Source organism: Pipistrellus kuhlii, unplaced genomic scaffold (assembly GCF_014108245.1).
Source record: "Pipistrellus kuhlii isolate mPipKuh1 unplaced genomic scaffold, mPipKuh1.p scaffold_m20_p_17, whole genome shotgun sequence".
In the NCBI taxonomy this organism is placed as follows: Eukaryota; Metazoa; Chordata; class Mammalia; order Chiroptera; family Vespertilionidae; genus Pipistrellus; species Pipistrellus kuhlii.
In genome coordinates, this window is record NW_023425482.1 from 415,428 (window position 1) to 442,800 (window position 27,373).

The following is a 27,373-nucleotide window of genomic DNA, read 5'->3' on the forward strand; positions in this document are numbered from 1 at the left end:
TTCCCAGTCAGAGCACATGCCTAGGTTGCAGGTTTGATCCCTAGTAGGGGGCATGCAGGAGGCAGGGAGCTGATCAATGATGTTTCTCTCTCATCAATGTTTCCATGTCTCAATCCCACTCCCTTCCTTTCTCTCTCTAAAAAAAAGAGATAAATAAAAACATTTTAAAAAATGAAAAAAAAACTTTAAAAAATACATCCTTCTATGACTTGTATGTGTATCAACTCTTTTATATTTTTAACCCTCACTTTCTGCTGAGCTCCCTTTTTAACTGCTCTTACGGTTGGTCTACTTTGTAGAAGTCACATGTAAACATGTTTCAGTACCCCTACTAAGTTATAAATTTTATCACTTCTCATTCTTTTTTAAATTATCTTCAGCACCTACAAGAGTAAATTAGAAAATCAATAAATGTTCATTAAAAGTATGACTGAATCAAAGAGTATAAGAACTACTATATCTAAAAAATCGTAAAGAAAATAAGTCTTTGGGAGGGAGGAACCAAGATGGCGGCCTAGGTAAGCACCTAAGCTGTTGCCTCGCACAACAATTTAAAAAACAACAGATTTTAAGGGGAGAAAGATGGCAACTAGCAGCTGAGAGAGAGAAAGTGAGTAAGGGTGTGAAAGGAGTGTATGAGTGAGTGAGGGAAAGTTAAATCATGCAGGAGCAGCAGGAGCTGGACGACAGCCTCCCCTGGACAAGGTGAGACTATCACCGCTGCCAGCACTCCCTGGACGGCGGGACTCCAGCATGGAGCCCCCGCCATCTTGAACGGCCTTTTTTTAAAAACTCACCAACATCACCAACAAGATAGGCCTTGGAACTGCCCCGCAACTCAGCACACACTCTAGCCAATATCCTGCGACCCCAGCTGCAGATCTGAGGACACTGGGATCTTAATCTCCAAAGACACACCATTCCATAGCTGTAAGTAAAACTCCCCCTCCCCACCAGCCTAACTGCAGATTTGCGTGAGCCCGGAACTCTTCACTTGGCAAGCCGGACATCTCTAGGCAGTGCACATTTGTGCTCAGCCGGGAACTCTTAACTAGCTGAGCCATCTCCAGACAGTGTGCGTTTGCGCACCAGCCCAGAACTCTTTACCTGGCTAGCTGAGTGAAGTCTCCAAGCCGTGCGTGTTTGCTTGCAAACCCGGATCTCTTTATTTGACTAGCTAGCCAGGCATCTCCAGGTAATGCGTGTTTGCGCGCAAACCTGAAACATTTTATTGGGCTTGCCAGGCATCTCCAAGTCCAGGCATTAGTGCACAAGCCCAGAACTCTTTACTTGTGAGGTGTCTCCTTGGGCGGCATGGGGGAGAAGCCAAAAACACCCAACGGTGTGTTTCTGGGCAGACAGGGATGCGCGCGCTCCCCCTTTCATAGGCAGGCCTGAACAATCTACTCCTGCTAGCGGGTATCTCCTTAGACAGTGCTTATGAGAGAAAGCACCCGAGGGTGTGTTTCTGTGCAGGCTGGGGTGCTTGCATTTATCATCACATAGACAGGCCTGAACACCTTACTACTGCTAGCAGGTTTCTCGTTGGGCAGTAGTGGGGAGAGGCTGAAAACAGCCGAGAGTGTGTTTTGGTGCAGACAGGGACTTATGCATTCCCCGTCCCATAGGCAAGCCTGGAAACTTTACTCCCACTTGTGGGCATCTCCTTGGGTGGCAGTAGGGAGCCACTGAAAGCACCAGAAGGTGTGTTTCTGTGCAGTCTTGGTGGCGTGGCCCCACAGTGGAAATTCTGAATTCCCTCTTCCTGGAGGTTTGCCACATTCACCCTAGCTGCTCAACAGTGGTGCCGGGACCCCTCGGAGTATATCGAAGTTCTGCACCCTGAGAGCTCAACATCCTGGCAGCCTGGCATACTGAACACAACTAACCACAGTGCGCTAGTGGGAGCCACTGTGAGCTCCTCTTTGGGGAAATCTTGAAAAAGCAGGGAGTACACTCCTCCACAGAAAGAGACTTTGTATTCACTTAGTCTGGATACTGACCACAGGCACCTCAATTGCACTGCTACACTGCCAGAGCCCTTCAGAGTCCTTCAGTGTGCTCATTGACAAATGCACTGAGGGTGCTCCTGTGAACTGCCACTGGGAGTAAGCGCCTATCCACCACAGGTGCAACAGCAAAAGCTGGATCTGCCCACTCCACAACTGCAGAACCCTGGGCAACACAGTCACACCTATCCAAAAAGCAGGTCACTGAGCCCCAACACCCCAAAAGACGGTTCCTGGGGCACACTGTGAGTCCCGCAGGGCAAGTGTGATTACAATTAAGGGTGCAGGAAAGCAAAAATTGGGTCTCTCCCCCAAACAGTGGCTGACTCCTAGAAACCACAGTTGTGCCTCTCAAGCTCACAGGCCTACACCAAGAGAACCCAAATAGCTCAAGTAGGGAGCTACACTAAATTAACAAACACAGGAAAACTGAGAGATTACGCTAGTAGCACCATCCCCCAAGAAACCTGGGCAGCAAAGCAAGTGGATCTATAATTAAAGCATTACAGGAAAACATGAGAAGACAAAAAAAGTAATCCCCAAAGGAAAGAAAAAGAGGAATCACCAGAAAGGGAGTTAAATGAATTCGAGGCTAGCAGCTTATCAGAGACAGAATTCAGAGTAATGGTTATAAGGATGTTTAAACGGCTAGAGGAAAAATGCACACAACTCAATGACAATTACACACAACTCAAGGAGAATTACAAGGAGCTGAATGAGAATGTCACCAATATGAAAAGAAACCAAGAGGAGATGAAGAATGACATAGCTGCAATACAAAACACAATGGAAGGTTTAAAGAGTAGACTAGAATAGGCTGAGGACCGCATCAGCGAAGTAGAAGACAAGGTAGTAAAAAACACACAAACACAGCAGCAACTGGAAAGAAGACTTAAAAAGCAAGAGGAGAGCCTAAGGGAGCTGTGGGACACCACAAAACAAAAAAACGTTAGAATAATAGGGATAAAAGGAGAGGAAGAGAAGGAAGGAATAGAGAACTTCCTGAAAGAAATAATGACAGAAAACTTTCCCCAAGAAAAAAAATCTATCCAAGTCCAAGAAGTACATAGAGTTCCAAACAAGTTGAACCCCAAAAGACCGACACCAAGACACATCATAATTAAATTGGCAAATACCAACAACAAAGCAAGAATCCTAGTCTGCAAGAGAGAGGCAGAAAGTTACATACAAGGGATCTCCTATTAGAATATCAACTGATTTCACAACAGAAACACACAGGCCAAAAGGGAATGGAATGAAATATACAAAGTGATGCAAAACAAGAAACTGAACCCAAGAATACTATACCCAGCAAGGCTATCATTCAAAATTGAAGGTGGAATCAGAAGCTTCACAGACAAAAAATGGCTAAAAGAGTTTATCACTACCAAGCCAGCAATGCAAGAAATGCTAAAGGGACTGCTGTAAAAAGAAGATAGAGAAAGACAAGCAGAAACACAAGCACTAAGGGTAAATATGACCACAAACAGGTACTTATCAATAGTAACATTAAACGTAAATGGATTAAAAGCACCAGTAAAAAGACATCGGGTAGCTGAATGGATAAGAAAACATGACCCATATATCTGCTGTCTACAAGAAACCCCCCTTAGAGCAAAGGATTCACACAGACTGAGAGTGAAGTCATGGAAAAACATTTTTCAGGCAAACAGAAACGAGAAAAAAGCTGGGGTTGCTATACTTATATCAGACAAAATAGACCTCAAAGTAAAGGCCATAACAAGAGATAAGGTAGGCCACTACATAATACTAAAGGGAGCAATTCAGCAAGAAGATATAACTATGGTAAACATATACACATCCAATGCAGGAGCACCGAAATACATTAAAAATATCCTGGAAGATATCAAGGGAAAGATCGACATCAATACAATCATAGTAGGAGACTTTAATACACCACTGACATCAATGGATAAATCCTCTGAACAAAAAATCAGCAAAGAAACAGCAATCCTAAACAATACATGAGACCAGATGGACCTAATTGACATCTTCATAGAATTTCACCCCAAAGCCAAGGAATATACGTTCTTCTCAAGTGCTCATGGAACATTCTGAAAAATAGACCACATATTGGGTAACAAGTAAAGTCTCCCCAAATTCAAAAAGATTAAAATCATATCAAGCATTTTCTCAGATCACAATGGCATAATATTATAAATGAACTACACTAAAAACATTCCAAAAAATTCAAACACCTGGAAACTGAATACATGCTACTAAAAAATGATTGGGTTATCAATGATATCACAGAAGAAATTAAAAACATCCTGGAGACTAATGACTATAAAAACACAACATTGCAAATCCTATAGGACACATTGAAAGCAGTCCTGAGAGGGAAGTGTATAGCTTTACAGGCCTACTTCATAAAACAACAAAAAAGGTTAATAAATAATCTAACTCAGCAACTCAAAGAATTAGAGAGAGAGCAACAAGAAAAGCCCATAGTGAGCAGAATGAAGGAAATAATAAAGGTCAGAGCAGAAATGAATGACATAAAGACCAAAGAAACAATACAAAAGATCAATAAAACCAAAAGTTGGTTCTTTGAAAGGATAAACAAGCTTGATGAACCTCTAGCCAAGCTCACCAAAAAGCAAAGAGAAAGGTACCAAATAAAATCACAAATGAAAGAGGTGAAATAACAACAGAACCCACAGAAATACAAAGGGTTGTTATAAAATACTATGAACAACTCTATTCTAATAAACTAGACAACCTGGAGGAAATGGACAAAAATACAACCTTCCAAAACTTAATCAGGAAGAATCTAAAAATCTCAATAGGCAGATAACTATGGATGAAATTGAAGCAGTCATCAAAAAGCTTCCAGCAAACAAAAGCCCAGGGCCAGATGGCTTCACAAAAGAGTTTTACCAAACATTCAAGGAAGAACTAAAACCTATCCTCCTCCGACTATTCCAGAAAATTCAAGAGGAAGGAACACTTCCAAACTCCTTCTATGAAGTCAACATCATCCTAACACCAAAACCAGATAAAGATAACACAATGAAAGAGAATTACAGGCCAATATCCCTCATGAACATAGATGCCAAAATCCTCAACAAAATTCTAGCAAATCAAATTCAGCAGTACATAAGAAAAATCATACACCATGACCAAGTAGGATTTATCCCGGCATGCAAGGATGGTACAATATTCGCAAATCAGTAAACGTGATACATCACATAAACAAATTGAGAGATAAAATTCACATAGTCATATCAATCGATGCAGAAAAAGCATTTGACAAAATCCAACACCTTTTCTTGATAAAAACTCTCAGCAAGGTAAGAATAGAAGGATCATACCTAAACATAATAAAAGTCATATATGACAAGCCCACAGCCAACATCATACTCAATGGGCAAAAATTAAAACCATTCCCTCTAAGAACAGGAACAAGACAGGGATGCCCACTCTCACCACTCCTGTTCAACATAGTGCTGGAAGTACTAACCATAGCGATTAGACATGAAGAAGAAATAAAAGGCATCCAAATTGGGAAAGAAGTAAAATTGTCCTTATTCACAGATGACATGATATTGTATATAAAAAACCCTAAAGACTCCATAAAAAAATTATTAGACTTAATAAATGAATTTGGCAAGGTAGCAGGATACAAAATCAATGCCAAGAAATCTATGGCATTTCTATACACCAATAATGAACTTACAGAAAGAGAGACTAAAAAAGCAATCCCATTTATCATCACACCAAAAAAATTAAGATAATAAACTTAACTAAGGAGGTAAAAGACCTATACGCAGAAAACCACATGACACTGAAAAAGAGAAATAGAGAAAGATGTAAACAGATGGGAGAACATACCATGTTCATGGATTGGTAGAATCAGCATCATTAAAATGTCCATACTACCCAAAGCAATCTATAGATTTAATGCACTCCCCATTAAAATATCAACAGCATATTTCACAGACCTAGAAAGAACACTCCAAAAATTCATCTGGAATAAAAAATTTTAAAAAAGACCCTGAATAGCCCAAGCAATCCTGAGAAAGAAGAGTAAAGTAGAGGGAACTCAATACCAGATTTCAAGCTGTATTACAAAGCCACTGTTCTCAAAACAGCCTGGTACTGGCACAAGAACAGACAGACAGACCAATGGAATAGAATAGAGAATCCAGATATCAACCCAAATAATATTTGACAAAGGAGGCATGAACATACAATGGAGTAAAAACAGTCTATTCAACAAATGGTGCTGGGAAAATTGGAGAGATACATGCGAAAAAATGAAACTAGACCTCCAACTTACACCATATGCAAAAATAAACACAAAGTGGATACAGGATTTAAACATAAGACGGGAAACCATAAAAATACTAGAGGAATCCACAGGCAGGAAAATCTCAGACATATGCCAAAAGAACTTCACTGATACTAATCCTAGGGCAATGGAAGCTAAAAAGAAAATAAACAAATGGGACTACATGAAATTAAAAAGCTTTTTCACAGCAAAGGAAACCATCAATAAAACAACAAGAAATCCCACTACATGGGAGAACATATTTGCCAATGATATCAATGATAAGGGTTTAATCTCCAAAATTTACAGAGAACTCATACAACTTAACAAAAAGAAGATAAACAACCCAATCAAAAAAATGGGCAACTGAGCTAAATAGACACTTTTCGAAAGAAGACAGAAGGACAAGAGACATATGAAAACATGCTCAAAGCCATTAATCATCAGAGAGATGCAAATCAAAACAATAATGCAGTACCATTTTACACTGGTCAGAATGGCTATCATCAACAAATCAGCAAATGACAAGTGTTGGTGAGGATGCAGAGAAAAAGGGACTCTTTTACACTGCTGGTAGGAATGCAGACTGGTGTAGCCACTATGGAGAACAGTATGGAGTTTCCTTAAAAAACTAAAAATGGAACTCCCTTTTGACCCAACGATCCCACTTCTAGGAATATATCCTAAGAAACTAGAAACACGAATCAGAAAGGATATATGCACCCCTATGTTTATAGCAGCTCAATTCACCATAGCTAAGATCTGGAAACAGCCTAAATGCCCATCAGCAGATGAAGGGATTAAAAAACTGTGGTACATCTACTCAATGTAATACTATGCTGCGGTAAAAAAGAAAGAGTTCCTACCATTTGCAGCAACATGCATTATGCTAAGTAAAATAAGCCAGGCAGAGAAAGATAAACATCACATGATCTCACTCATTTATGGAATATAATGAACAGCATAGACTGATGAACACCTGAGAACACCTTTTCTGCCATGCTAGCAGTCAGCAGCTGTATGGTAATATAACCTGGGGCTATTGGGTAAGTATTTCTGGACTTATGTTCCTAATCCTCCATGGGTGGGAGCCGTTACCTGGGCTGAGCCTTCTGCCCAAAGTAGTCACTGATACCAAACACCTTGGTCATCCAGGAGGATCACGGGTGGAACAAGGAAGTATAATTACATAGGGTAATTACATAGGGGTCACCACCCAGCTGCCATTCTGTATGACACAAAATTAAACCACTGATCCTTTGTGTGTAAAAGTAAAGAGAGGTTTCTGGCTTGTGAGGATACCAAAGGAAGGGACCATCACTACTTCCTCCTGAGAGGTGGAGAAAATGTAACAAAGACCTTGTCTATACAAAAAGAAATTGACAGCCAGTTTAAAATGGAATTTCCATGGCCTAGAGCAAAGATTATCCTTAGATGATATTATTCTACAAGGTCATTATAATTTTTCCCAGACTTGGGTTATCCCCATTACCTATAATAGTACCTCCCACCATGGGGTATCAATAAAAAAAATCATTTATTTTATTTTATATATATTTGTTGGTGCTTGGAGACAAAGGTAACACATCTCTAGATATTTTAGAATTACAACAGCATATTGTACAATTATCCCAAACAAACTTATAAACCAATCCTTTGAAAGTCTGGCAGCAATTTAAAAATGACATGAAAGGACTTCGTTCCTTCCATTGTGCAGAGGGCCCCCTGGGAAGACACCTGAGCATTCTATACTGGCCAGTCTTGCCCTTTTGGCCAAAAATGACCCTCTTCTTGTGATCCAGGTGACCACAACTGTTGCCTGACCTTTCAGTTCATGCCAAGGCTGAAGCACCATTGTAGCTGGTACCATAGATCTCTCTCCTGGCCAGTGGGGTAAGCTGGGCCCTCTCTGGAGAAGAAACATAATCCCAAAAATATGAGATCAGTGCCCGGGCATCACCAGCAGGTGAGGGATCCCCAAGGCAGGTGCTGGGTGTGGAGCCCATGGGGGCATAGGCTACCAAGGAGACAGACTAAAACTCACATCACCCTGTTTGGCCCCGGAGGATGGCTGGTTAGCCAGAGATGGGTAAGATTCCTCAGGGAAGGGACAATCTAAGACAGGCACAGTCGCAGAGGGGCTAACAGGAGAGAACTTGGGGGTCAACAGAGATGGGGCACAGACCCTTACCACTCCCCCCGCAACGTGGCAGGCCCCTGAACCTTCTCCCATTCTGAAGGAGGTCTCCTGCCCCCATGGCTGCTTAGTTTCCCATCCACAGCTCAAATTGGGACCCAGGTAACAGACAGAGACTTGGCTGACAGCAACTTCCATCTCACTGCAACAAGTCTTGTTTGAGAGGCCTGGAACCCATGGTGTGGAAAAGAGGGTTTTTAATATCTAAATCCAGCCTAGTACCAGGAATGCTCAGGCCCTTCTCAAGAAGGCAAATAATCAATTCCACTAATACACACATGGTAAATAAGATTATTGCTAGAGTGTTGAGTTTGACAGTTGAATAGTAGCCAATTTCTCAGAGGAAATTAATGTGGCTAATGGAAATAAATGAATATTCTAGAAAAACTGATTGTACTGTACAAAAAGCTGTTCCTAAAGTGTTAAGAAAAATTCTTATTGGCAGAGCGTCTCATGGTAAAATTGCATAATATGTTATGAACCTAAAGCAGTCATAGTTTAGCACAAATAATTAAAATGTAAAAGCTATCAAGACTACATTATAAAATTTCCAAAAGTCTCCTATTATTTAAATTAAAAAAGGGAGTGACAGTGGAAGAATATCATGTAAGGAAAAATATCCTGCGAATAATTTACATCTAAAAAATTTGTACTTTAGAAAATTAACCTTCATTCGAAATGCTAACAGAAAGATACCCATGAAAATACACACATGATGTCAAGACAAGCCAGAGGAAAATCATTTGGGGGGGGGGGAAATGAAAAAGGATCCCACGTCAAATTTATAGAAAATATCCCTTATTAACTTTTGGTCAAGAATATGTTTGTATATTTTTAGAAAACAACTCCTAGACCATCTGGAATCCTGTAACAGAGAGGAATAGAGAGAAGTGCTCCAGCATGAAGACAGAAGAGAAACAATTAAGAGATGGAAGATGCTGACAACACCTCGCCATACCAGCAGACAGCAGCTGCGTGTTGCTGAAGGATGCCCAGGACCAAACCAGAGACGGTCGGACCTGCATCACCACCATTTGTCCACCAATCAGATCTGAAATATCATGGCTGACATGTACACATAAGGAACTATTTGACATTGAAATTGGGACTCAAAAGAACTGTTGGCCCAGAAAGGAGCTCACTACAGACTGATTCATTTGCCTCTCAGCATAACCATTATGGCTTGTCTCAGTTTAGGTTCTTACAAGGGCATTTCTTAGATCACATGATCTCACACATCTAGAGGAAATGATGAACAACATAGACTGATGAACAAAAACAGACTCAGAAAAAGAGAAGCACCAAACAGACTTTCAAACCTCAGAGGGAAAGTAGGGGAAGGTGGGGGTAAAGGGGAAGAGATCAACCAAAGGACTTGTGTGCATGCATATGGGCCTGACCAGTGGCCATGGACAATTGGGGGGGGGGGGGGGGTGATGGCATATGTAGGGAGGGGGAGGGGTCTGGGATGGGATTGGGGGGATGAGGACAATTATGTGATACCATAATCAATTAAAAAAATGGGGAGAAAATAAAAAAATAAAAAACAACAACTAAAATCAGAACGGACTTCATCTAAAAACACAGGAAAGCTGGCGGAGTGGAAAATCTACAACTAGGAAGAAGGAGAGAGGCTCATGGATTGGACTGGGAGCAGCAAAACGCTGAGGTAGGGAGATGCTTGAGTGTGCACGCAAAAAGGAAGTGCAGCCAAATGCCTGCCTGGCGAGAGAGGAAGAATTCCCAAGTGCACTGAACCCTTTCCAACTGAACCCCAACTTCGGCTGAAACCCCAAGGACCCAGGCTCATATAGGTGGAGTCTGGCCTGTAGAGAAAGGCACCCAGACACTCAGAGACTAGGAGACCAGGGGAGCCAGGAGCTGCAGCGGGCAGGGTCTACAGTCACACACGAGTGAGTACCTACAGAGGTCTGATCACTGAGGTTGCCGCGGCCTCTCCATAGCAGAAGGAGTCAGAAGGGAGTCATGGGGCGGGGGAGAAACAATTGTAATAATTTGAGCAATAAAGATTTATTTTTTTTAAAAAACAAGTCTTTGGCAATGTAGAAAAGAATATATTTCAGGAAACAGTGATGCTTTTTTTAAGGCTAATAAAAAAGAGAAAGATTATAAGAAACTAGATCCAAATATGGATAGGAAAGAATATCACTAGAGAAGGCAAAGAGGGCAACAGCTGGTTAAAATTAGGAGATAAGTATAAGAGGAAAAGGACAGGCAATATATTAAGAAAGGGGAAAAGGTAAGGTCACTTAAAAGTCATGCTGAAAAGTCTTACTTTTGCACAACAGGCTTAAAGTTTTTATGGGAAACTTCCCAGAGAGCATCTCAAAGGTGTAGCCTCTCCATTGAATAACTGGGTCATTACTATCATGCCTCACTTACCTGGATATTGGCTTCCTGTTACTTCTCTGTCAACCAACCAGGGTTCCTTCCCCTGCTCCAAGAAGGAGATCACATCTGGTTTAGAAATAGAATGTCCTGCTTATAAAAGAAGTAATGAGACATGTTTATGATAAGAATGTCCCAGAATTCAAATCCAGTTCCTTCATTAAGAAAGAGTTAAAGACCCTGGCCAGTGTGGCATGACCTCCTTTGAACCAGGAGGTCATGGTTCAATTCCTAGTCCAGGCGTATGCTCGGGTTGTGGGCTCGGTTCCCAGTGTGAGGCATGTAGGAGCCAGACAATTAATGATTCTTTCTCATCATTCATGTTTCTCTCTCTTCCTCTCTGAAATCAATAAAAATATATTTAAAATAAAAATAAAAACATTCCTCTAGGAACTGGATTAGAAATCTACTGGTTAATTGAAAGGTAGGTAAGTATTTTACCCTGGAGGAAGCAGACATTCTGAGGGCAGAATCTGAATTAATATGGACAGAAGTCCTTACCCACTGAAATCAGGTTGTTGTAATTCTCCAACATCACATCTCTGTATAAATCTCTCTGATCATCATTCAGGCATTCCCACTCTTCCTGAGAGAAGTCTATGGACACATCACTGAACACCACTGACTCCTAGAACAACAATCATGCATATGACTTGATTAACTTTAAAAAATGTTTTTGTGAAGGCAAGAGAAGAAAATAAAGGTAGAAGTGAAAAATAGCAAGCATATAGAGAAGGGGTAAATGTGGGAGGATTGTAAACAAATAAGCATGACTTAACCAATAAGTTTCCATATCATTATGTTTCCTCCAGACAAAACTGACCGAGTATACTGGGATACTTCCACTATCTACATAAGTCTGGGAAGGTACAGTCTACTAAGAAGTTTCCTAATTAAATGAGTTGGTATGTCAAATGCCTAACACAATACTCATCATATAATACAAATGTGCTTCTTTTTTCTCTCCTCTTTTTCCAAATGCTAAAAGTAAAATTTCAGAAGGAGGGAAAAAGAGAAGACATTAAAAGCATACAGAGAAGAGTAGATCATATAAAAGACATCAAGAATCAGAGAGACAATGGGTTCTTTACAACACTATCTATATATATTTTAAAAACGAATATGCAAAGTGTCTCCTCAGGATTTCCTCCAGGAAACTGGGAGTTTGATCACTCACAATAACATGTGCTGACCACAAGGGGGCAGAACAGAATGAAGGAAGGTCCCAGACAGCAGCCAGAAAGAAAGCCCCAATCAACCCAGATCACTGGCCAGGCCTAGGGACCTTACCCATGCACTAATTTCATGCACTGGCCTCTAGTTAAAAATTTTAAAAAGTCTCCAATATTTTTATGGAAAAAAAGAAATTCTGACCAAAAATTCTATAATAGAACTATCATTCTAGTGTAAGAGCTGAAAAATACCTAGACATAAAAGGACACAAGCACAATTTCTTAGGAAACTATCAGATGATGTGCTCCACCAAAATGGGGAAGTAAACCAAAAAAGAGGAAGACATAAGATTCAAGAAAATAGGTAAATTAGCACAGAAAACAGTGAAGGAAATCCAAGGAAACAGAAGAAAAAAGGAAAGTCTTGAGAAAACTGCAGCAGAACTAGAGAGTAGCAGACTAGATAGGAGCAGGAATTAAAAGAGAATAGAGATTAAAGTCTCCACATGCAAAAGGAATGATGTGTTTGATCAAATGAAAAACATTAATTAGCATGTGACAATGATTCTGGAAACATTGGATAAAAATACATTGATAGCCCTAGCTGTTTTGGCTCAGTGGATAGAATGTTGGCCTGCAGACTAAAGGGTACATGCTTCAATTCTGGCCAAGGGCACATGGCCAGGTTGTGGGCTCAATCTCCAGTGGGGGATATGGAAGGGGCAGCAAATCAATGATTCTCTTTCATTATTGATGTTTCTCTCTCCTCCTTTCCTCTCTGAAATCAACAACAACAAAAAATTTAAATACATGGATAATTAAGCAAATGTGAGGAAAAAAAATTAACCTCAGGAAAAATAAAAGTTAAATAGAATAAAGGTGAGCTAGCTCCGCAGTGAGTGATATTTATAGATTAATATCCCATAGACTATTGATGTAACCAAAAATTGTAATATAATTAATTATAGAATCAGAGGAAATTAAGGGAGCAATATGGGAATACAATGTCCCTTCCACTCTGCAGTAAGTCAAGAGATAATGAATAAAATAGATTCATAAAACAAATAGCAATTCAACCATATTCAAGAGTTCAAGAGGAAAGAAAGTTGTGGGACTAAGTGAAAAAGATGAAGGGATTAAGAAGTACAAATTGGCAATTACAAAAGTCATGGCGATGTAAAATACAGTATAGAGAATATAGTCAATCCTATATAATAAAAAGGTAATATGCAAATTGACCATTACTTGCACAAAATGTCCGCCCCCAGGTGGTCACAAGATGGCCACCATGGGAGGGTGGTGAGGGGGGTCAGGCATGCAGGGGAAAGCAGTTGGAAGGGACCAGGCATGCAGGGAAGGGCAGTTGGGGGCAATTGGGCCAGTAGGGGAAGGCAGTTGAGGGCGATTGGGCTGAGAGGGGAGCAGTTAGACATTGATCAGTCTGAGAGAGGAGTGGTTAGGGGGTGATCAGGCTGGCTGGCAGGCAGGAGAGTGGTTGGGAGCCAGCAGTTTTGGACTGTGAGAGTGATGAGGCCTAAACTGGCTGTCGGACAAACCCCCAAGGGGTCCCAGATTGGAGAGGGTGCAAGTTGGACTGAGGGACACCCCCTCCAGTGCACAAATTTCATGCACCAGGCCTCTAGTAATTTACACTAATAAAAGAATTAACCATCACTCTACTACACCCACCAGCCAATCAGGAGTATGCAAATTAACCCAACAAAGATGGCAGCAGCCACAAAGCTCGAGCAAGCAGGAGGCTTGGGTTGCCCCCAGCGAAGGAGGAAGCCAAACTTCCTGCCCGCCCTGGCATCCACTCAAGGCTACAAAGTTTCAATTATAAAAGATAAATAAATCCCAGACACCTACTTCCAGCAGGCCCTGGCCTCCGCTCAAGGAGGCGCTGAAAGAAAAAAAAAAGGAAAAAAAAAAAAGGAGGGGCTGGGATCTTTCATGGCCAGCCTGAAAACAGCCATCAGCCCCTCACCCAGGCTGGCCAGGCACCCCAGAGGGACCTGCCCCCCCCCCAACCTTAAGGGGCTGTGGCCAGCTGAAAACAGTCCTCAGCTCCTCACCCAGGCTGGCCACACTCCAATGAAGTGAGGGTCCCAGCTGCTGGGCTTCACCAGCCTGCAAACAGCCATCAGCCCCTCACCCAGGCTGGCCATGGCTCCCCAGCAGGGACTCTCCCCCCACAGGACACCCTTCAGGGCAAACCAGCCAGCCCCCATCTGTGCACAAGGCCTCTATCTATAATAATAAGAGGGTAATATGCTAATTAGACTGGGAGACCTTCCAGACGTTCTTATAGATGGCGACAGTCACAGAGTAGAAGCCACAGAGCTCAGCCCCACCACAGAGCCCATGGTGGTGGGGTTGAAGTAGAGGCAATTAGAAGCCAAGAGGGGAGCGCAGTTGTGGATGATCAGGCCAGGATGGGATGGCAGTTGTGGGTGATCAGGCTGGTGGGTGGCGGGCCGTTGGGGTTAAGCAGATCAGCAGGGGGCCAGTTAGGGGCCAGGGGGGTTCAGTGGAGGTGGTCAGGACAGTGGGGGAAGGGGGGCAATTTGGAGTGAGCAGGCCAGCAGGGGACAGTTGAGGGTGAACAGGCCAGTGGGGAAGAGAGGTGGGGGTGAGCAGACCAGTAAGGGGGGACAGTTGGGGGCAAGCACACTGGCACAGGGGGCAGTTGGGGGTGATCAGGCTGGCAGGGGGGCATTTGGGGGCAAGCAGGCTGATGGCAGGGGTCAGTTGGGAGTGAGCAGGCCAGCATGCAGAGTGGTTGGGGCAACCAGGCAGGCAGGTGAACGGTTAGGAGCCAGCAGTCCCAGATTGCAAGAGGGATGTGTGACTGCCGGTTTAGGCCTGATCCCTGCAAACCAGCAATAGGACATCCTTTGAGAGGTCCCAGATTGGAGAGGGTGCAGACCGGGCTGAGAGACACAGCCCCCTTGCACGAATTTTGTGCACTGGACCACTAGTATTATAGTATAATAATTATGTATGGTGCCAGCAAGTAGTTGAAGTATCATGGGGAATTACTTTGTAAATTATATGCTATCTAACTACTATGCTGTATACCTGAACCTAATACAAAATAATATTAAAAAACAACTGTAACTTAAAAATTAAATTTAAAAAGAGAGTTGAGGGCAGCCACCTTTTAGGAGTGGAACTGGTGATAAAACTGCAATAATGCTACTTCACTTGTACACATGTATATAATCCTATCCAATAAAAGAGTAATATGCAAATTGACCAGGCCTGAAGGGGGAGGGAATTTGGGGGGACCAGGCCTGCAGGGGAGGGCAGTTGGGGGGATAAGACTTGCAGGGGAGGACAGTTGGGGGGGACCCAGGCCTGAAGGGGAGGGCAGATGGGGGGATCAGGCCAGCAGGGGAGGGCCTAAACAGGTGGTCAGACATCCCTCAAGGGGTCCCAGATTGGAGAGGTTGCAGGCTGGGCTGAGGGACAACCCTCCCCCCCATTTCACCCTGCTGCACAAATTTTGTACAACGGGCCTCTAATGACTTTTAAAAATATTTTATCTTAGAAAATTTAATTTGCATATAATTTAAGAAAACCATTCTAATGCCACAATATCCTATATAATAAAAGAGTAATATGCAAATTGACTGTACCTCTGCTATACCCACAAGCCACGCCCACCATCCAACCAGGAGCCGGTATGCAAATTAACCCAACCAAGATGGCTGTGGCCACGGAGAGAGCAGGAGGCTTGGGTTTCCTCAGCAATGAAGAAAGCCAAGCTTTCTGCCTTCCCTGGCCTGCCTTGGCCTCTGCTGAAGGCTACAAAGTTTCAGTTAGAGAAGATAAATAAATCCCAACAAAAATGGCTGCAGCCATGGAGAGAGCAGGAGGCTTGGTTCCATTCAAAGCTACAAAGTTTCAATTACAGAAGATAAATAAATCCTAGATACCAGGGCCTCTGCTTGGGTTGCTGGGGGACATGGCCAGCCTGCAAACCACCACAGGCCCATCACCCAGGCCACCCCAAGAAAACCCTACCCTGATCCAGGACACCCTTCAGGGCAAACCAGCCGGCCCCCACACGTGCACCAGGCCTCTATCCTATTTAATCCTCCTATCTAATAAAAGAATAATATGCAAGTTGACCATCATACCAACATACAAGATGGCTGCCCCCATGTGGTCAAAGATAACTGACCCCATGTGGACACAAGATGGCCAGCAGTGGAGGGTAGTTCAGAGGGACCAGTCCTGCAAGGGAGCGCAGTTGTGAGTGATCAGGCCAGCCAGGGATGGAAGCTGGGAGGGACAAGCCCTATAAGAGAGGTCAGAGGGGGCAATTAAGCCTGCAGGAGAGGACAGTTAGGGTGACCAGGCCGGCAGAGGAGGGAAGTTGGGGGTGATCAAGCCTACAGGGAAGGGCAGCTGGCGGGGAAGGGGACCAGGCCTCTAGGGAGGACAGTTAGGTGTGACCAGGCCTACAGGGGATGTCCCAGATTGGAGAAGGTACAGACTGGGCTGAGGGACACATATCCCTGTGGACAAATTTTATGCACCACGCCTCTAGTTATATAATAAGAGCTATTCCTTGTTAAAAAAATTCTCTTCATAAGCATGTTTTTCACTGAATAATATTCTATTATACTATTTAATAAAAGAATAATATGCAAATTGACCATCATTCCAACATACAAGATGGCTGCCCCCATGTGGACACAAGATGGCCGCCACAAGATGGCCAGTAGGGCAAGGACCAGGTCTTCAAGGAAGGGCAGTTGTGGGCGATCAGGCCAGCAGGCAAGGACAATTGGGAGGGACCAGGGCTGCAGGGGAGCAGTTGGGGGTGATCAAGCCTGCAGGGAAGAGCAGTTAAGGGCAATCAGGCTGGCAGGGAAGCAGTTAGGCATCAATCAGGCTGGCAGGGAAGTGGTTAGGGGTGATCAGGCTGGCAGGCAGAAGCGGTTAAGGACAATCAGGAAGGCAGACAAGTGAGCAGTTGAAAGCCAGCAGTCCTGTCCGTCTGCCCGTTTAGGCCTGATCCTACCAAGATCGAGCCTAAATGGGAAGTTGGACATCCCTCAAGGGGTCCCAGATTGGAGAGGATGCATGCTGGGCTGAGGGACACACATCCCCCTGTGCACAAATTTCATACATCGGTCCTCTAATATGGATATAAATGATAACTTTTCTTTTGCTTTCAGATATTGAGGCTACAGGTGATCTTTAGAGATCTTCCCAACATTAGCCCAATCTTATAACCACACCCATTGTTCAACTGGAAATTCCCTTTATTCCTCAGCTACACAAAACATATGGAGGAGAACATTACATTATAAAGACTGAAATCAAAGAAACCCTTATTCCACATATTTTCTCATAGAAAACCTAGGTCTGCAGAAATGTTCAGGACTTTCCCCTTTGAGGTGTCCTTAATCATTCATCCCATCAAATCACTAAGAAAATTAGATTCATTAACAAATTAATCTAGATTTCTGGTATATGTCTAAGATAGAAGATACTGAAGTACTTACAAAATGAATCTGTTAACATTGTTTAGAAACCTACCTGGTTTGGTTCAATGAATAGAGTATTGGCCTGCAGATTATAGAGTCCCTGGGTTCAATTCCAGTCAAGGGCATGCGCCTGGGTTGCAAGCTTGATCCCCAGTGCAGGAGGCAGCCAGTCAATAATTCTCTATCATCAATGATGTTTCTTTCTATCTTTCCCTCTCCCTTCCTCTCTGAAATCAATAAAAATGTATTTTAAAAAATTAAAATTAAAAATATAAGGAAGAACTGGTTGTGTGTAGATAGGGTCACTGGGCTGTTTAGGAGAAAATTGGTGTCAGTTTCCTGAAGAGGGACTATGCTAACCTGTGCAAAATTTTATTTTCCAACCTTGGTCTCAGTCAGACCATTTTTCATTTTGTAATTCACAATCTTTTTGTGCAAACAAGTTATGTTTCTTAATGAATTCCTGGTAAATTTTAGCCTGATTGACACCTCTTCAGAGAAACTTGTTATCCAATCATTTGACTCTCTAACAATTATCTGCAAATTAAGAGTGTAAAGAAAGATCTTTAACCAGACATTCTTTTCTTTTTTTCCAAAAATGATTATTGAAACACTTCTTTTTTTCTATAACTATCTCCACAAACAGAAAAATATTTGAATTGGCTTATTAGAGACCTTTTTCTTCAAAGCAAAGGCAAGAGAATTTGTAATTGTTTATAGCTAAACTGTATGAAAGTTTTTTGGTTTTGTTTTTAAACCATCAGAAAGCATCAGGATGAGGAAAGCAAATGTTTTCATATACTAGGGATAAAAATGGCTCCATTTGAGCAAACAAAATAAAACAAAAAACCCCATACAAACAAACAAAAACCCCACATAGCAACTCACCTGAGTCATGGCTTTGATATTTGTAGAAAAGGATCAGTTGTCCTCTGAACTCCTCCACTTTTGGAAAAAGACAGAGCTGGGGGAAGCAAAAGAAGCTACTTAAGATCTTATTTGCCTTATAGCTCCAAAAATGATCATTTCCCCTCTGTTCACTCCACACAAACACTTGAGGGGTTATTAATGAAAAGAACAGGAAAGTATTTTATTATCCCCAACTCCAGAAACCTCAGGCTTTTGACTAGACCAGAACAGATTTGAACAACCTGATATGGCTTGGAGAATATATGTATACCTACACTCAAAGATGTAATTTCTTTTACATAAATTGTAGCATATTATACATACTGTTACACATATTTGCTATTTTAATTTAGTGTATTTTGTATTGGATCCCAACTAGTACATACAGAGTTGCATAATTCTTAGCTAAATTATACATCATTAAGTGAATATATTTTACTTAACCAATCTGCTGTTGACGATAATTTGGGTTATTTCCAGTCTTTCATTATAACAATGTTGTAAATATCATTCACTGTACATATCATTTTACCAACATATAATTTTGAATGATTAATTCATAAAAGTTGATTGCAATCATTTTGGTTTGGATATACATTGGTCAAACCAGGTTTCAATAATCCTGGATTATACAATCAGGTCCCAAATCCTGAGCAAGAAACAACTGATTGATAAACAGATCCTCTAATTCTGCTTTAAGTCTTGCCTTAAGATAACTAAAGTCCAAAAAAGCAAACAAAGAAATATTACTGAAACTTTAGCAAGATGTTAAAATTAACATAGCAATAAGAAAGAATTACGAGTATAGAAATTATGTAGAAATTGACTATATAACTGATGCTTTAGAATAGCTTTTGATGTTATTACATGAATGAATAATTTTAAAAATCACATATTTTATGTACTTAACATGTTTAAAATGTCCAAAAGAATAGTTATACTAACCAGATCAGTGTGGCACATTGGTTGAGTGTTGACATATAAACCAGGAGGTTACAGTTCCATCTTGGTCAGGGCACCTGCTGGGGATGCAGGCTCAATCCCCAGTGCAGGAGGCAACCAGCCAATGATTCTCTCTCATCATTTTGTTTCTATCCCCCTCTCTCTATCCCTTTCTGAAATCAATCAAATATATTATTAGAAAAGAATAGTTATACAAATAGAAGGATAAATTATTTAGGAAGAGTAACCACTTCTTTATATTTAAACTTTAAAGAAAAAAAACTTTTTTGCTTATTAGATATAGGAAAATAAACTGAGCATTATAAAGTATTAGTGGCCCAGTGCACACAATTTGTGCACATCAAACAAGGATTAGAGGAAATATTTTAATAATGCTATTTGTCCTTTCTCTATAATAGAGGTGTCAGAGATGAAAGAAAATTAGTAAAATGTGTATGAAAATCTTCCTCCTGTCAGAGTCTGGGGTATACCATGGGATCCACAGTAAAGTCCCACCCACCCATGTGTGCCTCAAAATCACATGAGCCCCAGACCCGGCCACCTCCCCCCCATTAGGCTAGATCCAGACCCGGCCGATCTCACCCTTGTCAAGCCCTGCCGAGTGGGAGGGGTGAAGGGGCACAGCATCAGGTCCCCTGGCCAAGTGCTGGGGCAGGGGACCTGGCCTGAGGTCCCCCGGGGGCGCACCTTGAGGACCCCGTGAAGCCCCACCAGGTGAGGGATGCAGCCTGAGATCCCCTGTCAAGCCCTGCCGAGTGGGAAGTATGGCCTGAGGTTCCCCACCAAGCCCTGCTGGGCAGATGGCACACCTTGTGATCCTCTGTCAAGCCCCACTGGGAGGGGGGACACAGCTTCAGGTTCCTCATCAAGCCCTGCTCCGCAGGGGGCATGGCCTGAGTTCCCCGGCCCAGGGCTGGGTCAGTTGGCCCACCTTGAAGTCCCCATGAAGCCCTGCTGGGTATGGGGCATGGCCTGATGTCCCGGCCTAGTGCTAAGGCAGGGAGCATGGCCTGAGGTCCCCAGGCCTGGTGCCAGGGTGGGGAACAAGGTCTGAGGTCCCCTGTCAGGGGCAGGGGGATGCAGCCTAAAGTCCCTGTTGATTGCTCAACTAAGGCTCATTATGGGAACTCAGCCTCTGCTGTGGGCTCAGCCATCTTGTGTTATGGAAACCACTGCCTCCACTGTGGGCACTGCCATCTTTGTGGCGGTGTGATGGTCATTATGCATATTCCCTCTTTATTAAATAGGATAAAGGGCAGTGAGCATTTCTCTCTGCACAAAGCTTCTTGATCATTAAAGAATTCATCAACAATTTCAAGTAAAACTAAACACCCAGGAAGTAGCACCATGTTATCAATTATTTAGTGGCTACTCACTATCTCACTATATTCCCCCAGGTGCATATATATTCCAAGAAATTAAAATCAAAATGGTCCATACATCTCTACCTTAAAACGCTCCTTTTAATATTATCCTATATAATAAAAGCCTAGGCGGCATCACATCCTCACACAACACCCTCGTGCAACATCAGGGGTATCCTCACACACCAAGTTGTTGCATTTGAGGGATGTGTCCCTCCTTTTTAAAGCCAAGCATCTCTATGGCCAAGACTATATATAGTATGCCTGTAAAATGGCCACACCTGGGCATAGAGCACCGCAAAAAAATAACACTACAGGGAAGAAAGTCCTTTAAAATGGAGTAACTTACATTTTTTAGTATTTTACACTTTTATAAATAATAAACTTATCCTATATAATAAAAGGCTAATATGTAAATTGTTCCCTTGACTGGGAGATCAACCAGAATTTCAACCAGGGGGCAGAGCCTGACAGCTAACAGTATACGCCCCTGATCATCCCCCATCACCTCGATGAGGGGCATAACCAGCCAGCCAACCTTCCGCATACCCTCCCCCTGGCTGGCCTGGCCCGAGATTGAAGCTGGTGGGCCAGACCCACCCGTGCATGAATTCATGCACTGGGCCTCTAGTTTTTTTTAATAATAAAAATTATAATTTTACTTACAGTATGTTTTAAATTACTTCTAGAATTATCCTGAAAATTTTCCATATACTAGAAATTATATATGTCTGTTAGTAACAGAACCTGAAAAACAGTTTAATTTTTCTTTTATAATGATAAAGTTAGAAGTAGATAGTGACTGGCCTTGACATCCCACCCCCAGTTGTTTTAGATACAATATCTATCATACAATTAAAAAACGCAAGATTAAAAACAGAAAATAGGAGCAGAACCACAGATAATTCAGACATAGGACCTGGCAAACAAATCATTTAAAATAGCTACAATTAAATGTTAAAGACAATCAAGGAAAAAATGATAGGCAAATGTGTGAGATGAAGAAAATAGAATTTAAATTTATTTTAAAAAAAAAGATTAAAATAGACTTTAAATCAGCAAGTTAAGAAATTAAAAAGTCATTGCACAGTGTTAACATGAAACCAGGCATATAAAAAGTAGAATTACTGAACTAAAAAACAAGTAAAAAATATATTTACATAAAGTGCAGACAAGAAAGAAAAAGAACAAAAAGAACATAAGTTAATATAAAAGACACATGAGACACAGTCAAATTAGCTCCCACACATGTAAATGGCATCTCAGAAAGATAAAGGAGATTGGATAGCAATTAATAGAAAAACATGAACTAAGCCAAAACCGGTTTGGCTCAGTGGATAGAGCTTCAGCCTTCGGACTGAAAGATCCCGGGTTCAATTCCAGTCAAGGGCATGTACCTTGGTTGCGGGCATATCTCCAGTGGGGGGTGTGCAGGAGGCAGCTGACTGTGATTATCTCTCATCGATGTTTCTAACTCTCTATCCCTCTCTCTTCCTCTCTGTAAAAAAACAATAAAATATATTTTATATAAAAAAAACATGAACTAATCAAAAGCTTCAACAAGAGTTTCAAGAAGCTCAGAAAATCTGAAATAAAACAAAGATACAAAACAAAGAGCAAAACCACAACCAAATATAGCCAAATTGTTAAAAACCAAAGAGTAAACAAAAACACCTTGAAAGTAAACAAAGGAAGAAGAAAAAATTACCAAGAGCACTGATTAAAAAAAGAGGGGAACTAAACAAATGAACAATATAAGGAATGAAAAGGTAACATCATTACAGGTTTCATAGACACTAAAAAGATAAAAACAGAATAGTAATAAGTTTATGTTCATAAGTGTGAAAGCTTAGATAAAATAGACAAATTCCTGCCCAAACCGGTTTGGCTCAGTGGATAGAGTGTTGGCCTGAGGACTCAAGGGTCCCAGGTTCAATTCTGGTCAAGGGCATGTACCTTGGTTGCGGCCACATCCCCAGTGGGGGGGGGGGGGGGGGGGGGTTTGCAAGAGGCAGCTGATCGATGATTCTCTCTCATTGATGTTTCTAACTCTCTATCCCTCTCTCTTCCTCTCTGTAAAAAAATCAATAAAATATATATATTTTAAAATAGACAAATTCCTTTAAAAAGCATTCCCAAATTGAACAAAAACAAAATAAAGAGTTAAATTGACCCCAAAATTTAAAATCTTCATATCAAGAAAATTTTAGGCCCAATTGCTTCACCAGTAACTCAGTAACTTCTTCCAAATTTAAGATACAACTTTATTCTTACTTGTAGTGAATAGCAAAACATAAAATTCTTCGTAACTCATTTTGAGGCTAATAGAAGCCTAACACCAAAACTTAACAGACATTAGAAGAAAATATGGGCTAATATTTCTCATAAGGATATAAAACAGAAATTCTACATTAGCAAATTTAACCCAATAAAATTATTTTTAAATGATTTACTATATTATGACCAAGCAGGATTTACTTCAGAAAGAAAAGGTTGGTTTGACATTTGAAAAACAACATAATTTACCACATTGATATCCTATATAATAAAAGAGTAATATGAAAATAAACCATCACTTAGCTACATCCGCAAATCCACCCTCAAGCCACACCCACAAGCCAATCAGGAGTGAATATGCAAATAAACCCAACCAAGATGGCTACAACCACAGAGAGCAGGAGGAAGGCTTGGATTTCCCCAGTAATGGAGGAAGCCAAGCTTTCTACACACCCTCGCTGGCCAAGGCCTCTATTCAAGACTACACAGTTTCGATGACAGAAGATACATAAATCCAAACAGAAATGGCTGCTGCCACAAAGCAAGCAGAAGGTTTGGCTCTCCTCAAGACTAGAAAGTTTCAATTGTAGAAAATAAATAAATCCCAGATACCAGGGCCTCTGGTTGGGTCACTGGGGAGCGTAGCTGGCCTGCAAACCACCACAGGCCCCTCACCCAGGCCGCCCCATGCCCCAAGGAACCCCCACCCTGATCTGGGACAACCTTCAGGGAAAACCAGCTGGCCCCCACCCATGCACCAGGCCTCTATACTATCTAATAAGAGTAATATGCAGATTGACTGTCACTCCAACACACAAGATGGCTGCCCCCATGTGGTCAAATATCCTGCCCCCATGTGGACACAAGATGGCCACCATAAGATGGTCAGCAGCGACAAGGCCTGCAAGGGAGGTCAGTTGTGGGAGATCAGGGAAACAGAGGAGGGCATTGGAAGGGATCAGGCTTGCAAGGGAGGGCAGTTGGGGGTGATCAAGTCTGCAGGGAAGGACAGTTAGGGGCAATCAAGCTGGCAGGGGAGCAGTTAGGAATCAACCAGGTTTGCAGGGGAGTGGTTCGGGGGTGATCAGGCTAGCAGGCAGAAGTGGTGAGGGACAATCAGGAAGGCAGACAGGCAAGCAGTTGGGAACCAGCAGTCCTGGATTGTGAGAGGGATGTCCGACTGCCCATTTAAGGCCCAATTCTACTGGGATCGGACCAAAACTGGCAGTTGGACATCCTTCGAGGGGCCCCAGATTGGAGAGGGTACAGGCTGGGCTGAGGCACACACCTCCCCACCCCTGTGCAGGAATTTATGCACGGGGCCCCTCTAGTATTTAATAAAAGAAAAATCATATGATCCTCTTGAGAGACACAGAAAATGCATTTGTCTAAATGCACCCCTCATTAATACAGAAAATAATATCCTCAACTTCATAAGTAGCATCTAAAGTAGGTATTTTACAAATGTTACATACAAGGACAATATACAAAAAGCAACAATACTTCCAGCTATAAACAATTATGACCATGTGCTGAAGAATGCATGTAGGGGTACCTGTGAATACAAACTGGTTTTATCTGTAGTTAGTGTGATTGTGCAACCACATACAGGTATGTGATACTTGTGACTGTTTATTACAGTCTCAATAATAAACATCAAATACTTAGGTACAAAACTAACAGATGTCCACTGAAAACTACATATTGTTCAGAAAAATTAGACCTTAACAAATGTAAATGCATATTACATCGGGTGTCCCCAAAAATGTTTACACACTTTGAATAATTAATAATTATTAATTCCAATGGGTTAAATATGAAAAGAAACATCAGTTGAACTATATTTATTAGTTGAAAGACTAAAATTTTTTTTAAATATATTTTATTGATTTTGTACAGAGAGGAAGGGAGAGAGATAGAAAGCTAGAAACATCGATGAGAGAGCGTCATCGATCAGCTGCCTCTTGCACACCCCCTACTGGGGATATGCCCGCAACCAAGGTACATGCCCTTGACCGGAATTGAACCCGAGTCCCTTCAGTCCCCAAGCCGACGCTCTATCCATTGAGCCAAACCGGTCTCGGCAGAAAGACTAAATATTGATAAAATGTCAGTTATCCCCTAATTAATATATAGATTCACAAACAAAATCCCAGCAAGGACTTTTCTTTTATGTGATCATTACCAAGTTGATTCAAACATAGGAAATTGAAAGGGGATATAATAGCCAAGACATTCTTGAAAAAGTAGGAAAAGAGTTGGAGAATTAATACTGAAGATTTCAAAACAGTGGCACTGACAAAAAGAATAATAAAATAGAATACAGTTCTAAAAGAGCCACATCCTATCTAATAAAGAAGGAATATTCTAATTGACCATCACTTGGTCACAAAGAATGGCTGCACCCACAGCTGAAACCAAATTCCCATAAGTAGCCTTAATGAGCCATCAGCAGGGACCTGAGGCTACACCCTCCCCCATCCTCTGTAGGACTTGACAGGAGACCTCAGGCCACCTCCCCCACCTGACGAGGCTTGACAGGGAACCACAGGCCATGCCCCCTGCCCCAGCACCAGGCCAGAGGACCTGAGGCCATGCCCCCCACTGGAGGGGCTTGATGGTGGACCTCAAGGTGAGCTTCCCATCCTGGTGCTGGGATAGGGGACCTCAGGCTGCTCCCCTCAACCCCAGCACCAGACTGGGTGACCTCAGACTGCACCCCCCACCAGGTGGGGCTTGACAGAGGACTTCAGGCCACACACACCTCCCCCCTTCTCCCACACCAGGCTGGGGAATCTCAGACTGCACCCCTTGTCCAGCAGGGCTTGACGGGGAACCTCAGGCCATGCCCCCCACCCCAGCACCAGGGAACATGAGGCTGTGCCACCCTGCCTGGCTGGGCTTAACAGGGGACCTCTGAGGTGGTCTCAGCATTCATCGTTCCTGCACGGGGCTGTGGGATACAGAGACCCAGGGACCTATTTGGGGCAGAGCAGACTGGCAGCCATTGCAGTTTACTCTGCCCAGTGATTCCCTAAGGCCACGTCCAACCCAATTTACAACCCAATCCAAGCTGTGCCCAGATGCATTTACATATGAATGGCCTGGCCTTTTGCAACCTAATCTTATAAACTGCAGTGGGTTCAAAAAAGCCCAGAGCTTCCAAAAGGCCTAAAGCTCATCAGCAGTCTGCATTATTTCACAGCTGCGCCTCACCTGGGCACCCCCAAACCCCAAAATAAGAGGAGGAAACTGTAGATTTCTCTGTAGCTCCTGCTGGGTGGCCTCAGGCAGGGGTTGACTTAGTACCTTCTTAGAGATCCAAGAGCCAGTGCACCCAGTGGTCAAAGTGAGACACCAGATTACAACTCTTCAGATACATAAGAGACACACTCAAGGGGCAGATTCAGTGAGTGCCAAAACCCAACTGAAGCAAGTCCTATCCCATAAGGGTGTCTCCAACACAGCAGTTCTCCCATTGTAGACACAACTGGTCCTCAGAGCTAATTGGTCTGGAGGTCAATTCCGCCCAGTGATACCAACAGTAATCAAGACAACTATAGCCAAAACCGGTGGCTCAGTGGATAGAGCATCGGCCTGTGGACTGAAAGATCCCAGGTTGGATTCTGGTCAAGGGCATGTACCTTGAGTGGGGACACATCCCCAGTAGGGGGTGTGCAAGAGGCAGCTAATCAATGATTATCTCTCATCAATGATTCTAACTCTATCCCTCTCTCTTCCTCTCTGTAAAAAATCAATAAAATATATATTTTTTTAGAAAGACTTAACTACAACAAGACTGTGCACACAACCCACAAAGTGGTACACCAAGAGTATCCACCTCAGGTGACTGGGGAAGCTGAGACACTAGGCCCTATAGGACACATAGCACACAAAGCCACCCCATCAACACAGAGAAGCAGCCAAAATATAGAGACAAAAAAACATGTCACAAATGAAAGAAATGGAGGAAATCAAACTACAGGATATAGAGTTCAAAACCAGTTATAAGGTTACTCAAGGATCTTCTAGAAACCTCCAAGAAATTTAGTGAAATCCTCAAGGATATGAAAAAGGACCAATTAGAAACTAAGCATACACTGACTGAAATAAAGAATAAGAGATCCAACAGTAGACTAGAGAATCCCAAGAATCAAGTCAAAGATTTGAAATACAAAGAAGCAAAACACACTCAACCAGGAAAGCAAAAAAGAAAATTAATCCAAAAAATATGAAGATAATGTAAGGAGCTACTGGGACAACTTCAAGTGTACC

The 27,373-nt window shown here is 42.3% G+C and overlaps 1 protein-coding gene across 6 annotated transcripts in view; it reads right to left on the reverse strand.

Moving 5' to 3' along the window:
• Positions 1-27,373, reverse strand: part of ZNF566 (zinc finger protein 566) — a 140,092-nt gene that overhangs the window by 13,871 nt on the left and 98,848 nt on the right. For 3 of the 6 annotated variants that reach the window (XM_045582489.1, XM_036440796.2, XM_045582488.1), the window contains exons 2-4: positions 18,474-18,549; positions 11,411-11,537; positions 10,904-11,002 (exon numbers count right to left, since the gene is read on the reverse strand). In XM_045582489.1, the coding sequence (XP_045438445.1) occupies positions 10,904-11,002; positions 11,411-11,537; positions 18,474-18,482 (235 nt within the window). In that variant the 5' untranslated portion in view covers positions 18,483-18,549. The remainder of the gene's footprint in view (positions 1-10,903; positions 11,003-11,410; positions 11,538-18,473; positions 18,550-27,373) is intronic. The other 3 variants (XM_036440800.2, XM_036440799.2, XM_045582490.1) reach the window with 3 other exon arrangements.